General features: G+C 54.6%; 1 protein-coding gene and 1 long non-coding RNA gene across 4 annotated transcripts in view; one reads left to right on the forward strand and one right to left on the reverse strand.

Annotated features, from left to right (window-relative positions):
- Positions 1-16,667, reverse strand: part of LOC138726296 (uncharacterized) — a 147,114-nt gene that overhangs the window by 71,914 nt on the left and 58,533 nt on the right. The gene's annotated exons all lie outside the window — the stretch shown is intronic.
- On the forward strand, positions 777-14,015 carry LOC138726213 (uncharacterized). Of its 3 annotated transcripts, none has more exons than XM_069867735.1 (11): positions 777-1,598; positions 2,964-3,080; positions 5,730-6,074; positions 7,561-7,830; positions 8,330-8,446; positions 9,610-9,711; positions 11,195-11,317; positions 11,863-11,950; positions 12,244-12,336; positions 12,597-12,654; positions 13,859-14,015. In XM_069867735.1, exons 2-11 carry the CDS (start codon positions 3,026-3,028, stop codon positions 13,955-13,957), a joined length of 1,350 nt encoding a protein of 449 aa, XP_069723836.1. In that variant the 5' UTR covers positions 777-1,598; positions 2,964-3,025; the 3' UTR covers positions 13,958-14,015. The 3 variants fall into 3 exon arrangements, with proteins under 3 accessions (XP_069723836.1, XP_069723837.1, XP_069723835.1); XM_069867736.1 differs by lacking the exon at positions 777-1,598 and adding an exon at positions 2,448-2,603 and having other exon boundaries at positions 2,839-3,080; positions 11,858-11,950; XM_069867734.1 differs by lacking the exon at positions 777-1,598 and adding an exon at positions 2,448-2,603 and having other exon boundaries at positions 2,839-3,080.

Raw genomic sequence — 16,667 nt, forward strand, 5'->3', positions numbered from 1 at the left:
ACAGAATGCTTTGGGATGGAAGGGACCTTTAAGATCATCCAGTTTCAATCACGCTGCAGCGGGCAGGGGCACCTCCCACTGGATCAAGCTGTCCAAGTCCCATCCAACCTGGCCTTGAACACCTCCAGGGATGGGGCGTCCTGCTTGCATCTCACGTCCATGCCTTGGCACTGCCTTCAGTTGCTTTTGGCTTCTCAGACACCCCAACTGCACATAAACTGCACGCAGGAAGCAGCAGCCCTTCCCTGCAGTGACAAAATGCCAAAGGACCTGTGAGGTGACCCCACAAATATCCAGCCCTGCACTGAGGAACCAGGCAGATGGGAAAATGTGCTCTGCTGGACATGGGGAGAAAGAGAAGTTGAATTAAATACGAAAACACATAGCTGACCACAAAACAACATGAAAAGCAGAATCTGAGCCCCCCTTTAACACACACACACACACAGAGAGAAATCCAAACCAAACCAAGCTCAGACACATGGTGTAAGCTTTGGAGTTGTCCTGTGCAGAGACAGGAGGTGGACACAGTGGTCCTTGTGAGACCCTTCCAATTTTGGGCATTCTGTGATTCTATGATTCTATTCAAGATGGCTTGGTGAACAGTTTGCACTGAGCCAGTTGTAAGCGCCACTTGTCTTAAAGGTCATTGTCCTTCCTGCCTGAAAATCATAGAATCACAGAACAGTTTGGGTTGGAAGGGACCTCAAAGCCCATACAGTCCCACTCCTGCCGTGGGCAGAGACACCTCCCACTGGATCAGGGGCTCCAAGCACCATCCAACCTGGCCTTGAACACCTCCAGGGATGGGGCAGCCACCACTGCTCTGGGCAACCTGGGCCAGGACCTCCTCACCCTCACAGCAAAACGTTTCTTCCTACGATCTCATCTCAATCTCCCCTCTTGCAGCTCAAAACTATTCCCCTTGTCTTCTCCCTCCCTGCCTGATCCAGAGCCCCTCCCCAGCTTTCCTGGAGCCCCTTTCCGCACTGGAAGCTGCTCTAAGGTCTCCCCACAGCCTTCTCTTCTCCAGGCTGAACAACCCCAACTCTCTCAGCCTGTCCTCGTACAGGAGGTTCTCCAGCCCTTGGATCATCTCCGTGGCCTCCTCTGGACTCGCTCCACCAGCTCCATGTCCTTCCTGTGCTGAGGACTCCAGAACTGGACACAGGGCCCCAGGTTTGGTCTCACCAGAGCGGAGCAGAGGGACAGAATCCCCTCCCCATTCCTGCTGCTCCCACTGTTCTGGATGCAGCCCAGGACACTGTTGGCTTCTGGGCTGGGAGCATAAGTTGCGGCTCATGTTGAGCTTCGCATCCCCCAGCACCCCAAGCCCTTCTCGTCAGGGCTGCTCTCAATCCAGTACGTGTCTGTCCTGCCTGCTGGGGCTGCAGGTAGATGGCTCAGTCTTGTTGCAGGCTCAGCAGCCTGGCTGGGGCACTGACATCAGTGGATGTGACAAATTACAGCGTGAGGAACATCAAAGCTGGGAGCTGGTGGGCAAGATGCAGCTGGATTTTGCGGTGGCCGAGGCAGGGGAAATGAGAAACAACTGAACTGCTCAGATCACAGAGGGGAGCACTGGGGACATCTATGGGGTAAGACTTGCAAGGGGAAAGCAGAGTGGCGATAGCAGCTAAAGCTGAGATTGCCTGGGGCTGGGGGACCAGGACTGCTGAGTTTGGGGGTGGAGATAGCAAAATGAGGACCGATGGGGGAAATATAATTGTTTGGAAGGAGGTAAAGAATGGTAGGAAGGGTCAAGAAATGGGAAAAGGGTTGGCAATGTCAGCATCGGGATGACCGTGACGTAGGGGTTGGATTTACTCTGGTAGGAGGGAGGCACGGGCTGGGTGCTTTCTGAGGCTGGCAGGGAGCATGAAGAGAGGGCTGATGGAGCCAATGGGGATCACCGTGTTGATGCTCCAAACCCAATGACATCTGCATCCACCCACCCTTTCTCAATGCTTTACATGCAGCTGTCCTGTCCCAGCATCCATCTCACTCCGGCCCTGGTGGTCCCTGGGAGGCAGGCAGGGCTGGCCGTGCTCACCAGGGCAGGAAAGCTTTCCCCAGAGCTCAAACCTTCTCAAGTCTCTCCTCCCTTTGCTCCTCAGTGCAGAACTTGAAACTGAGTCCTCTGATCCCAGGCGCATCTCTCCCTTCAGCTGGAATTCCCTTTGCAGAAAGCTTGTGATCCAGTGGGAGGTGTCCCTGCCCATGACAGGGGGTGGAACTGGGTGGGCTTTGAGGTCCCTTCCAACCCAAACCATTCCATGATTAGTGGAGGAAAAAGCTGCTCACAGTGGGACAAATATTTCTGAGCCCTCCCGAGCCCCTGGCCACCACTAGAAAGAGGCTGCAGGATGAATTCAGCATCTGCTCTGCTCGTGGAGCTGGGCTCCTCTCCCCAGGGGCAGGATGGACGGCGGCTGAGCTGTAAGAAAGGCTTGGGGGTCGATGTCTTAGGGCACGGGAGTGATCTGGGACATCCCTGTGATTTATAGCGCTGCAAGAACTGAAATAGGAAACCCCTGCTAGGAGAGGATTCAGGTGGGCTCTTCTCCCTGGTTTGGCCTGACAATAAAGTCGGTGTTTCTGGGGTGCGTTCAGGGCTGTCCCTGACCCCACGGGCTGCAGAAGGGCCCTTTGGGGTGGCAGAAGGGCTGGGCACGGGCAGCCGCTGCTCCAGCCGCCGAGCAGGGATGCGCAGGGAGCTCTGCCTTCCCACGCCGCCTGCGCACAGCACCGGGGAGCGGCCACCGAGCAGCCACCGGGAAGGGTCCCCAGCAGGACAGGAGGCAGCGAGGAAGGAGAGGAGCATCACCAGGAGAACAGCTCGGTCGGAGCCAGCCCAAACCGGGACCAGTGGCAGCGCTGCCTGCACGAGCATCACGAGTCCGGCCACTGAGACGGCAAAAACTCCTCCCGTGGTACAGCCTGACCTGTTACTCTCCTCACAGGGTGGACTTTTAAGGGGCAGTTTTAAAAGCAGGGTAATTTTGGAGGCGTTTTTCCTGGACAGATGTGGACGTGCCGCCCCGCAGAGCTGCTAGTGACCAGCTGGATGCTCCTTGCAGGTAAATTGTCCCCAGGCTGGGTGAGGTACCGCTGCCGTCTGGCAGATCCTCGCCACGGGGAACCTGAGGCTTCACTCGAGCGATGCTGTTGTGCATGGGGACACTCAGTCCATGCGCTCAGACGTCTTAGACGGGGCAAAATGCTTAACCTGAAGGGGAAAGGTGTGTCTGCCTTGCTGCCCAAAGGCAGAGGAGGTAGAAGCAGCTCAGGAGCAGGCATGGTGCGAAGCTGAAGTCTGTGGCAGAGCTTTATATTGGGGCTGATGTATGTGATAACACCAAATTTATTGCAGTTATCCTCATGTGAGCAGCCTCACCATGGTCCTTACAGCTGCACTGGCTGCACTGGAGCACAAATGTACAAAGATATTCAAGGCGAGCACCTGAAATAGAAAAGAAACCCATGGCAATAATCCCAGATTTTCCGATGCCGTGGTGTTAGTGAGCTCTGAATGTCGATTGAACGAGCTTTGGATGTTGTAGCTATAAAAAGATGCCTGTGAGGAAGTGTTCTGTCTTACTTTCTGCTAGTAGGACCACATGGTCTGTAGAAACAGTGTTCATGGAATCATAGAATCGTTTGGTTGGAAAAGACCTTTGAGACCACCGAGCTCAGATGTCCCTGTCCTCTACTGAACAAGATCCTTGAGCTCTTTGTCTGCCAATCCTTTAAACCCCTCCAGGGATGGGGACTCCAGCACTGCCCTGAGCAGCCGTTCCAGTGCCCAAGAACCCTTTTAGGGAAGAATTATTCCCTGATATCCCACCTGAACCTCCCCTGCTGCAACTCGAGGCCATTTCCTCTCATCCTCTCTTCTTACCTGGGAGAAGAGCCCAGCACTCAACTCGCTCCAACCTCCTTGTAGAATTCTTCTAGGGCAAGGGGATTTTCAGTCATAAGGTGGTTTCTTCTCCCTGCACGTCCCAGAGTCTGAAGGGGATGAAGGTGCCAAAATAAAACCCAGTAGCTGCTTCTCAGGGTGATGGCAGTGAGAAATGAAACCCACCAGATGTCCTTGGATTGTTACGCCTATTTTCTTTGCCATTTGTGCCGCAAAATAGCTCGGAGCAATCGCTGGGCAGAGGACAAGAGACAGATTGCAGGATTGTTTGCAGAGACAGCAGGCGGCGATGTAACTGCCTGAATATCTGCTTATCAGGGCAGGAACCAAGATACGATGGAGAGAGAAGAGCAAACAGCCTGTGCGGCTGGTGGCTCTGAGCTGGGATCATCCTGCCTGTGCAGCATCCCTCGGCCTCGCTGCGGTGGCTGGAAATGGGGTTTTTATAAGATCTCTTCTCTTGGGAAGTGTGGCCGCGGTTGCACAGCCGGGGCTGGAAATGGGGTTTTTATAAGATCTCTTCTCTTGGGAAGAGTGGCCGCGGTTGCACAGCCGGGGCTGGAAATGGGGTTTTATGAGATCTCTTCTCTTGGGAAGAGTGGCTGGGGTTGCACAGCCGGGGCTCTGTGGGGACAGGCAGGGATCGCTGCCACCAGTCCCTGTCTGGGAGAGTCTCAGCTGTGACGCTCCTTTGCAAGGGCTCGACTGACAGCTTTGAGGAGGAGAAGAGGACCTTCAGCAGAAATCCTGGTGCCTCCTTCAGAGCAACCTCCTAAGAAGCACTAGGATTGCTACCAGCAATAAACTGGACCTCTGTCTGGGTAGATAAACACCCTTTCCCTCATTTTGTCTGCCTAGGGCTGCCTCATGCTTTAAAGCCTCAGTTTAGAGCTGTTGGAGCGATTCTAGGGAAGGCCATGGAGATGATCCGAGGGCTGGAGCACCTCCTGTATGAGGACAGGCTGGGAGAGTTGGGGTTGTTCAGCCTGGAGAAGAGAAGGCTGTGGGGAGACCTTAGAGCAGCTTCCAGTGCTGAAAGGGGCTCCAGGGAAGCTGGGGAGGGGCTCCTGAGCAGGGAGGGCAGGGAGAAGACACGGAGAATGGTTTTGAGCTGCAAGAGGGGAGATTGAGATGAGATCTTAGGGAGAAATGTTTTGGTGTGAGGGTGGGGAGGCCCTGGCCCAGGTTGCCCAGAGCAGTGGTGGCTGCCCCATCCCTGGAGGGGTTCAAGGCCAGGTTGGATGGGGCTTGGAGCCCCTGATGCAGTGGGAGGTGTCCCTGCCCATGGCAGGAGGTGGAACTGGATGGGCTTTGAGGTCCCTGGGTGCTGTGACCTACCTAGAGCGGCTCCTCTTGAAGTCCTCAAGTGGCTGTTAGGGTCCAAGTCGTGCCAAGCCCAGGAACTGCCATGTGTTTTGGGGATACAACCACAACCCTGTGAATGTGTGGACACTTTCAGCCCCAAATGAGACCAGGAAACAGGGATGAACCACAGAAATTATGTGAGGATTAGGAAGTCCCTTCTGGAAATGCCACCCAAATGCACACAGAACTGGAGTAGAAAAAGCTCACAGCCCTGCAGGTGGGCACCCCCACGCACCCTGTGCTCTATTTAGGCACCTCTATCGGCTCTGGCTGGGATGTCTCCCTGGCTGGGAGCATGACAGGCAATGACAACAGTCTTGTGAGAGGCACTGACCAAGTGGTCCAAGTCCCCATGTGTGTCCTTGGGCCCCCCAAACCCTCCACCAAACCATGTTGACTTGCTCCATCTGCCCAGATCATCTTCCCCTCCCCTGCCATCCAGGGCTGCTGGTGCCTCTGCGACAGGCTGCAGGAGTGCCTGGAGTCCTCAGGAGGAAAGTCACTGCTGTGGGATCCTCGGTGCTGCTTCCTGGTCCGGATAATGTCACGCACATCGAGTCCACGCGATGGGAGTTCCTCAATGGCACCAGCTCCAACACCATCCTGCAGTACCACAGGGGGTCTCACAACCCAGCCATCCACGCGCTCTACACAGGACGAGCCACGTTCCATCCATCCAATGGATCCCTCTTGCTGGAGGATGTCCAGGAAAGCGACAGTGGCCTCTACAAAGTGACTGTCAATGTGGGAAACAGCGAGAGCCTGAAAATCCTGCTTGAAGTCCTCAGTAAGTGGTGGGCATGGGAGGGAGGAGCGGAGTGATGGATGCAGGCAGAGCCGTGTTGTTATCTGACTGTACATGGATCATCAATGAAGCAAAGGGCTCTGGGGAAGGGCTTGGAGCTAATGGGTTGGTTTGAACCTGCCATGCATGTAGACGTCCCCACGGAGATTTTGGGAAGAGGTTTCCAGCCTGTCCCAGTGGAGAAGATTTGATAGAGCTGCCCAAGGAGACGTTCTAAGGCGACAGAGGTGCAGGCTCCTTCCTGGAAAGGCGATTTCCTCCCCTGTTTTCTACTCTCTGAGCAGAGATTGAGGGACTGCTGGGAACAGAACCCAGCTGCCCCGCTGCCCATCCTGACTCCTAGACCACAATCTGCAGGCACCAGCTGCTCTCACAGAGAGAAGAGTTCACTTAGAATAATACAAACGTTCTCCTCAATATAAGAATCATAGAATCACAGAATCGCCAGGTTGGAAAAGACCCACTGGATCATCGAGTCCAACCATTCCCATCCATCACTAACCCATGTCCCTTTGCACCTCATCCACCCATCCCTTAAACCCCTCCAGGGACGGTGACTCAACCCCCTCCCTGGGCAGCCTCTGCCAGTGACCAATGACCCTTTCTGTGAAATATTTTTTCCTGATGTCCAGCCTGAACCTCCCCTGGCGGAGCTTGAGGCCATTCCCTCTCGTCCTGTCCCCTGTCACTTGGGAGAAGAGCCCAGCTCCCTCCTCTCCACAACCTCCTTCCAGGTAGCTGTAGAGAGCAAAGAGGTCTCCCCTCTGCCTCCTCTTCCAAACAATTCCCTAATGTGCTTTGGCATCACCCTCCTTTGCTGTGATAACTCTGCTGCCACAACGCTGCCATAGGCCTTCAGCACATTCCTCCTTTCCACCACATGAAAATCTAAATGAGATCTGTGTACTTTTCTCCTTTTCCCCCATTTCCTGATACATTTTAAAATGCCCTGGGGATACTCAAATGCAATGAAAGCAATGCCTCAGCTAGAGAAAGAAACCCAAGCCTCAAGAGGGGCTCCAGGAGAGCTGGGGAGGGGCTCTGGATCAGGGAGGGAAGGGACAGGATGAGGGGGAACGGGTTTGAGCTGCAAGAGGAGAGATTTTGCTGTCAGGGTTGAGAGGCCCTGGCTCAGGTTGCCCAGAGCAGGGGTGGCTGCCCCATCCCTGGAGATGTTCAAGGCCAGGTTGGATGGGGCTTGGAGCCCCTGATCCAGTGGGAGGTGTCCCTGCCCATGGCAGGGGTGGAACTGGATGGGCTTTGAGGTCCCTTCCACCCCAAACCGTTCCATGACTCTATGGAAAGCAGAGCAGCCCTGTGCAGCACGAGACTTTCCAAGGAAAAGGTGCCTGTGGTTGTAGCGTTGCAGACTCAGGGATGCTGCAGTGACAGCTACAGGCCAGATCCCCATCACAGACGCTCCAGGTTGGGTCTGATGGAAGTGTTGGTGTTTCTGTCCTCTTTCCAGAGCCTGTGTCTCGCCCTCGGCTCCGGAGCAGTGCCCTCGTGGCCCAGGCCCCCGGCGAGGTGCTCTGTGAGGTGGCAGAAGACAGGGTGGACACCTTCACCTGGAAGAAGGATGGGAAGCCGCTTCCCCCAGACAGATACATTCACACCTCTGATGGCCTCAGCATCTTGTACCTGAGACCAGCCAAGAAATCGGACTGCGGCTCCTACTCCTGCAATGCCAGCAATGGGATAAGCTGGGAGGAAGCCTCCCTGAACATCACTGTTGCAGGTGATTACTGCTGAGGGTTTCCCCTCTCACTGCTCTGCACCCTTCCCTGGGGATCCCTGGGTGGTTTCAGCCTATCCCACCTCCATCCCCCAAGGTCCTGATGCCCTCTCGTGAGGTTGTGGCCCATGTGCCGTTGACAGGAGCTCTCCATCACAGGATGATCAGCAATAATTCCCAACCTCTGATCCCACCAAGGCACGGTCCTTGGCACGATGGGCAGCAGGAGACTGGCTGTTCCCTCTTGGAGAAGGTCCCTAGTGATGACCCTTGGCCAAGGTGACGTTGAGTAGGACATGGGCATGGGAGGGGTGGAGGCCAGAAGGGCAGCGTGCATCCCAGACTGGACATTCCATGGAGCACAGAGTGCAGTAGAGAGGGCTGGTTTGACCACTAGCTGGAAGATAAATCCAATCCATCCTGGTGACAGAGGAGCCCCAAGGCCCACCAGAGCCATCCATGCTGGTCCTGCCAATGCCCTGACTCCTGGCTTCTTTTCCAGGTCTCTCCCCTCCCTTGCAGGACATGCTGAAGGTTACAGTGGTTGCTGTGGTCTTTGCTGCCGTCTCAGGATGGGGATTAATTTTTCCTGTCTGCCAGTCTGAAAAGCTAAGAATAAGTGAGTCTGCGGTTGAGGGGCAGCCAAGCCATCCATTCCCTCATTTGACAAGGCGGAGAGAGGCGTTGTTGTGAGAAGAGCTGGGCACCATCTGATTCCCTTTCCAGCTGTCTGAACATCTCTTCTCCAAATCAGCTTGCTAGGTCTTATAAGAGCAGAGAAGCATTCCTTGGAAGTTTTTTTAATGACAAAACCTGATTTTACTCTGTTTACAAGCAACATTTTTGTTGTGGATGGTTGAGGTGATTGACTGATACATTTATAGAAAAAGATGTTTCTTGGGAGCATTTTATTGCAAGGTTCCATCTTTAAGAGTATGTTTAACAAAATGTACCCAGGGCACAGAGACCTTTCCAGCTTCCCACGCTAAAGAGCAGGTCAGAAACCCCTTGGGGTTTGAAAAGACCTATCAGCTCATCCAGTCCAACTGTCAGCCCAGCCCCAACGTGCCTGCTGAACCCTGTGCCAAAATGCCACTGCCACACATGTTTTCAAAGCCTCCAAGGACGGAGACTCCCCCACTGCCCTGGGCATCCTCTGCCAGGGCTTCACTGCTCTCTCAGGGAAGAAATATTTTCTAATATCCAATCTAAAACTCCCTTGGCACAACTTGGGGCCATTTCCACTCGTCCTACCCCTTGTTACTAGGGAGCAGAGCCCAGCACCCAGCTCGCTCCAACCTCCATTCCCGGACCTGCAGAGAGCAATGAGGTCTCCCCTCAGCCTCCTCTTCTCCAGGCTAAACAACCCCAGCTCTCTCAGCTGTTCCCACAACCCCTGTTCTCCAGCCCCTTCCCCAGCTCTATTCCCTTCTCCAGACGCGCGCCAGCCTCTCAAGGTCTTTCCTGCACTGTGGGCCCCAAAACTGAACCGGCATTCGAGGTGCAGCCTCACCAGTGCCAAGGCATCCAGGTGGACGATCCCTTCCCTGCTCCTGCTGGCCACCCCATGGCTGAGCCAAGCCAGGATGCTCTTGGCCTTCTTGGCCACCTGGGCCACTGCTGGCTCGTGTTTGGCCACTGTTGGCCAGCCCCCCCAACAGGGATAGTCCTCAGGATCCCAGGTGGGGATGGGCTGCATTCCAACCTGAGGAAGGGGTGGGAGCTGGTATGGGACATCCCGAGGGGTCACAGCAGTCACCCCTCGCTGCTCTTGGTTTCTAGGAGGGGAGCTGTGGAGGTGGCTCAGCGCCTACACCTGCGGGCTGGTGTGCATCTCCTCCATCCTGGCAGGCACCGCGGGGATCCTCTGGATGCGAGAGGAAGGTAGGAGGTGGCTGGGGCCAGTTTGGGGTGGGTGGATGGTGCTGTGCACTTCTTTAATGGAATCATAGAATCAAAGAATCACCAGGTTGGAAGAGACCCACTGGATCATCGAGTCCAACCATTCCCATCAATCACTAAACCATGTCCCTCAGCACCTCGTCCACCTGTCCCTTAAACCCCTCCAGGGAAGGTGACTCAACCCCCTCCCTGGGCAGCCTCTGCCAGTGACCAATGACCCTTTCCATTAAATATTTTTTCCTAATGTCCAGCCTGAACATCCCCTGGTGGAGCTTGAGGCCATTCCCTCTTGTCCTGTCCCCTGTCACTTGGGAGAAGAGCCCAGCTCCCTCCTCTCCACAACCTCCTTTCAGGTAGTTGCAGAGAGCAATGAGGTCTCCCCTCAGCCTCCTCTTCTCCAGGCTGAACACCCCCAGCTCTCTCAGCCACTCCTCTTGTTCTCCAGCCCCCTCACCAGCTTTGTTGCTCTTCTCTGGACTCGCTCCAGAGCCTCAACATCCTTCTTGTGGTGAGGGGCCCACAACTGAACACAGGATTCGAGGAGCGGTCTCACCAGTGCCGAGTACAGAGGGAGAAGAACCTCCCTGGCCCTGCTGGTCACGCCGTGTCTGATCCAAGCCAAGATGCCATTGGTGTTCTTTGGCACCTGGGCCACTGCTGGCTCATGTTCAGTTGCTGTCAACCAACACCCCCAGGTCCCTCTCCTCCAGGCAGCTTTATAGACAGACTTCTCCTAGTCTGGAGCTGCTCAGGGCTGTTGTGCCCCAAGGGCAGGACCCGGCATTTGGCCTTGTTAAACCTCATCCCATTGGTCTCATCCCAGTGGTCCAGCCTGTTCAGATCCCTTTGGAGCCTACCAACACTCCAGGAGATCCATGCTTCCACCCACGTTAGTGTCATCCGCAAACTCGCTAAGGGTGCACTCGATGCCTTCATCCAGGTCATTGATAAAGACACTGAACAGGGCTGGACCCAGCACTGAGCCCTGCGGGCAAGGTGCAGCACGGAAAAGCAATTCTTGGTGTGTGAACCGTGCAGGATGAAAACCTCATGGGAGATGTGGAGTCATGGGGAAGAAGAGGAGGAAGAAGGGAACTCAGAAAGGAAGGCAGTGGCCTGGAGAGAGAGGTCACACCACTAAACACCTGAGGACAGACCCAGCCAGACAGAGACACACAGCTTCTTGCTCTGTGATTGCATCTAGTGATTGGAACCTGGCCCACCGTATGGATCACACGCCCATCCACACAATCAATTGAGTTATTCCCCTTTCCCCAGAGACCCTTCCCAGAGTTAATTGCAGAAGGGAATTCAAATGATCAATGGGTGGAGAGGCTGCTTGCAGGGACAGATGGAAAAGGCTGGGAGTCAGCAGAGCCTGGGAAAGAGATACAGTGGAGGGTTGCACAGTGCTGAAGGTGTAAGCACGAGAGCTGGTGCTCTGCCATGTCCTGGCTTCTTTCAGGCCCTTCTATTGCGATGATACTGCCGGAGATCGCCCTTACGTACGTGATCGTGGTAACCTTCCTGGTCTCAGCCACTGTGACCTTCCAGCCAACAAAGTTCATCCAACTGAAAAGCAAAACAGGTGAGCTGCTCTGCGAAGGATGGCAGGGAACGAGAGAAAACTGATCCATGAAAAAATTCCTTCCGGTACTGAAAGGGGCTGCAGGAAACCTGGGGAGGGGCTCTGGATCAGGGAGGGCAGGGACAGGATGAGGAGAACGGTTTTGAGCTGCAAGAGGGGAGATCGAGATGAGAATTAGGGAGAAATGTTTTGCTGTGAGGGTGGGGAGGCCCTGGCCCAGGTTGCCCAGAGCAGTGGTGGCTGCCCCATCCCTGGAGGGGTTCAAGGCCAGGTTGGATGGAGCTTGGAGCCCCTGATCCAGTGGGAGGTGTCCCTGCCCATGACGGGGGTGGAACTGGATGGGCTTTGAGGTCCCTTCCAACCCAAACCAGTCCATGATTCTAAAATCTCATCCCTAAGTTTTTTTAAATAAAACCTTTATTTCTGCTTCTGTGCTAACTCCAGCTGGTGGATTTCACACCAGTTCATGGGTGCAGGTAGACCCCGACCCACGTCTTGTAGCACACACTAACATCGCTTTCTCACCTTTCCCTCGGCCAGCACAGCGCACGCTGGGCTACGCTGCTCCAGGAGGGGTGGTGGCGGTGGTGCTGACGACCAGCTTCCTCATCAAGAACATCCACAATCGCCACGGTGAGAGGGGACGCGCCGGTGACCACCCCAAGGCTTTGTCACACTGAGGCTCAACCTCGTCCATGATCTGTAATCCCAATATCCCTTCAACTCAGCCATTTGGACTTTGATCTGCTCCAAAAAAATCCATCAAATTGGTATTTTCAAGGAAGTGAAATCTTTGCAAAAGCCAAGCTAGTTTTCAACCCTCTCTTTTGGGGGGTTTGTGTGTGTGTATTTTCACGGTGGGAATGTGCCTTTTTCTCCTTGTGCTCGGGCGTCGTTTTGTACCGACCCCTGCTCTGCTTTGCCAGAAGAAGGATGCACGGAGTTCGTGGAGGTGACCGCCCTCGCCATCAGCACAGCGGCCGTGTCAGCGCTCCCGCTCCTCGCTATCTACCTCTGCTGTAAGTCTCCCTGCTCCTGCTCTCCCTGCCCCTCCCAGCACCTTCTACCTAGAGCTGCTCCTCACACCAGCCAGCAACCATGGGAATTAATTCAACACTGTTTGTCGGCTCACACGAAGGCCCCCATCCCTCTCCCATCTCCTGTCCCATCCCCAGCGAGCCCCGGCCACCCTCCTCTGAGTACAACACCCCATCCTGGGCTCTCGATGCCTCTCAAACCCTTCGTCCTGACGCCTGGGAACAGACTTGTCCTTTCACAGATCACACGACCCAGGGCTGGCTGAAGGAATACGATTCCACTCGAGCGGACAAGGAAAGGTAGATTCTCTATTGCCTTTTTCTGTGTAAATTCATACTGTCTTCAAGGGAAAAGACCGGGACATGGAAACTGTCCTCTGCCTTGTTTTATGTCCTAGACCCCGAGCCCCACCCTCCAAGCCCCTGGTTTCACCTCTGGGAGAGGCCATAGAATCATAGAATCCCTAGACTGGAAAAGACCTTTGAGATCATGGAGTCCAACCATACCTGTCCACTACAAAATCACATCCCTAAGCACTTCACCTACTCGCCTTTAAAACCCTTCCAGGGATGGGGACACTGCCACCTCCCTGGGCAGCCTCTGCCAGTGCTTGAGAACCTTTCTGTGAAGAAGACTTCCCTAATGCCCAACTTGAACCTGCCCTGGGGCAGCCTGAGGCCATTCCCTCTTGTCCTATCGCCCGTCACTTGGGAGAAGAGACCAGCACCCACCTCTCTGCAACCTCCTTCCAGGTGGTTTTAGACAGTGATAAGGTCTCCCCTCAGCCTCCAGGCTAAACCACCCCAGGTCCCTCAGCCATTGCTCGTAAGACTTGTTCTCCAGCCCCTTCCCCAGCTCCATTCCTTTCTCTGGACACGCTCCAGCCCCTCAAGGTCTTTCGTGAAATGAGGTGCCCAAAACTGAGCCCGGGATTCGAGGTGCAGCCTCAACAGCACCAACTACAGGGGCAGAATTCCTTCCCTGTTCCTGCTGGCCACACTGTTTCTGATCCAAGCCAAGATGCTGTTGGCCTTCTTGGGCACCCGGGTACACTGCTGGCTCACGTTCAGTCGCTGTCAACCAACACCCAAGGTCTCCAGCCCGCAAAGCGCTTGAGCGCCTGCTCAAATCTCCCCACAAATCCCTCCCTTCTGGCCTCAGCCTGAAGCCTTTAAGCTTTAATTCCTGCTGGTTTCCCCCCAGCGCTCTGGGTTTCAGCCACGCTGTTGGTGCATTTAGGCTTGGCCAACCTGTGCGCCCTGCAGGAACGCAACCTCATGGGCCTCAGCCAGCTCCTCACCACCCCGAGAGAGAGAGGAGCAAGTATCAGACCCACAGCCATTTGGAAGGTCGTGTTGTGTCTTTGGGCCATGCAAGAGCGGGTGCAGAGGGAGAGGCCACCACAGCCCTTGCCTCTGCCTGGCACACGGGGCAGGTCTGGGTGGGCTCGCAGAGCTCCTGGCTCCGGTGATGCTCAGCACATCCACCTCCTCTTCCTTCCAGGTCCTTCGAAATGTCTCAGCCCCGCAGCAAGGATGCTGTTTCCACTCGTTAGAGGACGGTTGGGGTGATTCAGATTTGGCTGAGTCAACCCAAACTTAACGGGTTCAGGGCTCTTGGTTTCAGTTGATTTGACTTTCCGCAACAACCGTAATAAACAGCAACAAAATGAACTCACTCCTGCCTTTTATATTTAACACCGAACTGGGGAAGGCCAAACGTACATTCTTTTTCCTTCCTTTCTCTTGAAAAACATGCCCTAAAGTAAAGAATCATAGGATCACTGAGGTTGGAAAAGCCCTCTCAGCGCATCCAGTCAAACCCTCAGCCCAACCCCACCGTGCCTGCTAAACCCTGTCCCCAGGTGCCACATCTACACACTTTCTGACTCCCTCCAGGGGTGGAGACCCCCCCACTGCCCTGGGCAGCCTCTGCCAGGGTTTCACCACTCTGTCAGTGAAGAAATTTTTCCTGATATCTAATCTAAACCTCCCCTGGTGTAACTTGAGGCCATTTCCTCTCATCCAATCCCTTCTTAGATGGGAGAGGAGCCCAGCATCCACCTCACTCCAACCTCCTTACCAGGAGCTGCAGAGAGTGATGAGGTCCCCCCTCAGCCTCCTCCAGGCTAAGCAGCCCCAGGTCCCTCAGCTCCTCCCCATAAGACTTGTGCTCCAGACCCTTCACCCGCCTCATTGCCCTCCTCTGGACACACTGCAGCTCCTCAAGATCTTTCTTGTAGTCAGGACGTGTCTTTAGCAGTGCTTGCAAGAGTCTTTCTCACTGTTTGTTTCAGTGAAACCGCATCTTTTTTTAAACATTTCTGGGTAAACAAATTAGCCTCCTCCTTCCTGTCCCCATGCCTGACTTCTCCTAAAGTGGTGAAAAAATGGTTTTCAGATGTTTGAGCTTGGGGAGAGGGGATGTCAGACTCTGTCCCCCTCAGTCCACAGGTCTACGTGCTGCCTGTCCCCTCCAGGGTGGGACAGTTCCCCTCCACCACGAGGGCGGCTGCTCTTTCAGTTATTTGCTTAAATGAAAATCACGCTCGTACGACCCCTGGCCCTGTGTCAGGGTGTGTTGATATGATCATATCCCCACAGAATCATGGAATGGGTTGGGTTGGAAGGGACCTCAAAGCCCATCCAGTTCCACCCGCAGCCATGGGCAGGGACACCTCCCACTGGATCAAGAGCTTCTGGAATATTGTCAGGCTCAGAGGTGTGACTGTTTTCCTGGGCTCCACCACCCTCTGGGGAAGAACCTCATCCTACTGTCCCATCTCCCTTGACCCACCTTCCTGCCATTCCCTCCAGTCCTGTCATTGGTGTCCTGAGAGAAGAGCTCAGCGCCTGCTCCTCCTCCTCCCCTGCTGAGGAAGCTGCAGAGTGCGATGAGGTCTCCTCTCAGTCTCCTCCAGGCTGAACAGACTAAGTGCCTTCAGCCGCTCCTCACACTCTTCCCCTGTAAACCCTTCCCCAACTCCGTGCCCTGCTCTGGACACTCTCCAGCAGCTTTAGATCCTTTCCATCCTGTGGTGCCCAGAACTGCCCCCAGCGCTCACACCGTGCTGGATGCACCCCAGGACACGGTTGCCCCCCTTGGTTGCCAGGACACTGCTGGCTCGTGTCCAACTTGCCCTCGACCAGGATCCCCATGTTCCCTCCCGCAGGGCTGCTCTCCAGCCTCTCATCCCCGGTCTGTCTGTCCAGCCAGGGCTGCCGTGTCCCAGCTGCAGAACCCGGCACTTGCCCTTGTTCAGCTCCATGCGGTTGTTGATTGCCCAGATCTCCAACCCATCCAGATCCCTCTGCAGGTCCTCTCTGCCCTCAACAGCTCCTCAGTTCCATGTCACCCCTAAACTTAGATATTAAACCTTCAGGCTCTGCATCCAGGTCATTTATGAAGACGATAATGAGTACTGTTAAGGTAGATGGAGCCATTAGAAAACGATACCTGAAAATGAAAGTTGGGGGCAGGTTTAGGTAGAGCCCCCTGTAGTTTCCAGTGGCTGAGCAACACTGTGTGACCACTTTTAGTCATGGAAACTGTGACTTGTAGCTTAATTTCAGGTTGAGTGTTCAGAGTCTGAAACTTCATAGAATTATAGAATAGTTTGAGTAGGAAGGGACCTTACAGATCATCCAGTTCCAACCCCCCTACCACGGGTAGTGGCATCCCACTGAATCAGAGGCTCCAAGCCCCATCCAACCTGGCCTTGAACACCTCCAGGGATGGGGCAGCCACCCCTGCTCCAGGCAACCTGGGCCAGGGCCTCCCCACCCTCATTATGAAGAAATTCCTCCGTATGTCTAGTCTAAATCTTCCCCTCTACAATTTAAAGCCATTCTCCATCATCTTATCACTACAAGCCTTTGTAAAATGTCCCTCCCCAGCTTTCTTGTTCTCCCCTTCAGGTACTGGAAGTTTCTCTAAGGTCTTCTCAGATCCTTCTCTTCTCCAGGCTGAACAACCCCAACTCCCCCAGCCTGTCCTTGTATTGGAGGTGCTCCAGCCCTCGCATCATCCCTGTATTCTCCTCTGGACCCGTTCAAACAGAGTCCATGAGAATCTCTCATTACTAAGGGGTGGAAAGGAGCTTTGCTGATAGGCATGGGCCACATTGATATTTCTCTGAGCCTTATGTCCTGTTTTCCTGTTGCCCTAGTAGCAGTGAATACGACTTATTTATTACATTTGTGTTTGCTCAGGAGTCTCTGCTTTTCTCTGATACCATTACGGTTAAAAACCAAGTGCCTGATTTCATCTACGGGTACGGTGCGGTTGCTTAGGAACATGGCCAGATGGCTTT

The sequence above is a fragment of the Phaenicophaeus curvirostris genome, chromosome 13 (assembly GCF_032191515.1).
Source record: "Phaenicophaeus curvirostris isolate KB17595 chromosome 13, BPBGC_Pcur_1.0, whole genome shotgun sequence".
Taxonomy (NCBI): domain Eukaryota; kingdom Metazoa; phylum Chordata; class Aves; order Cuculiformes; family Cuculidae; genus Phaenicophaeus; species Phaenicophaeus curvirostris.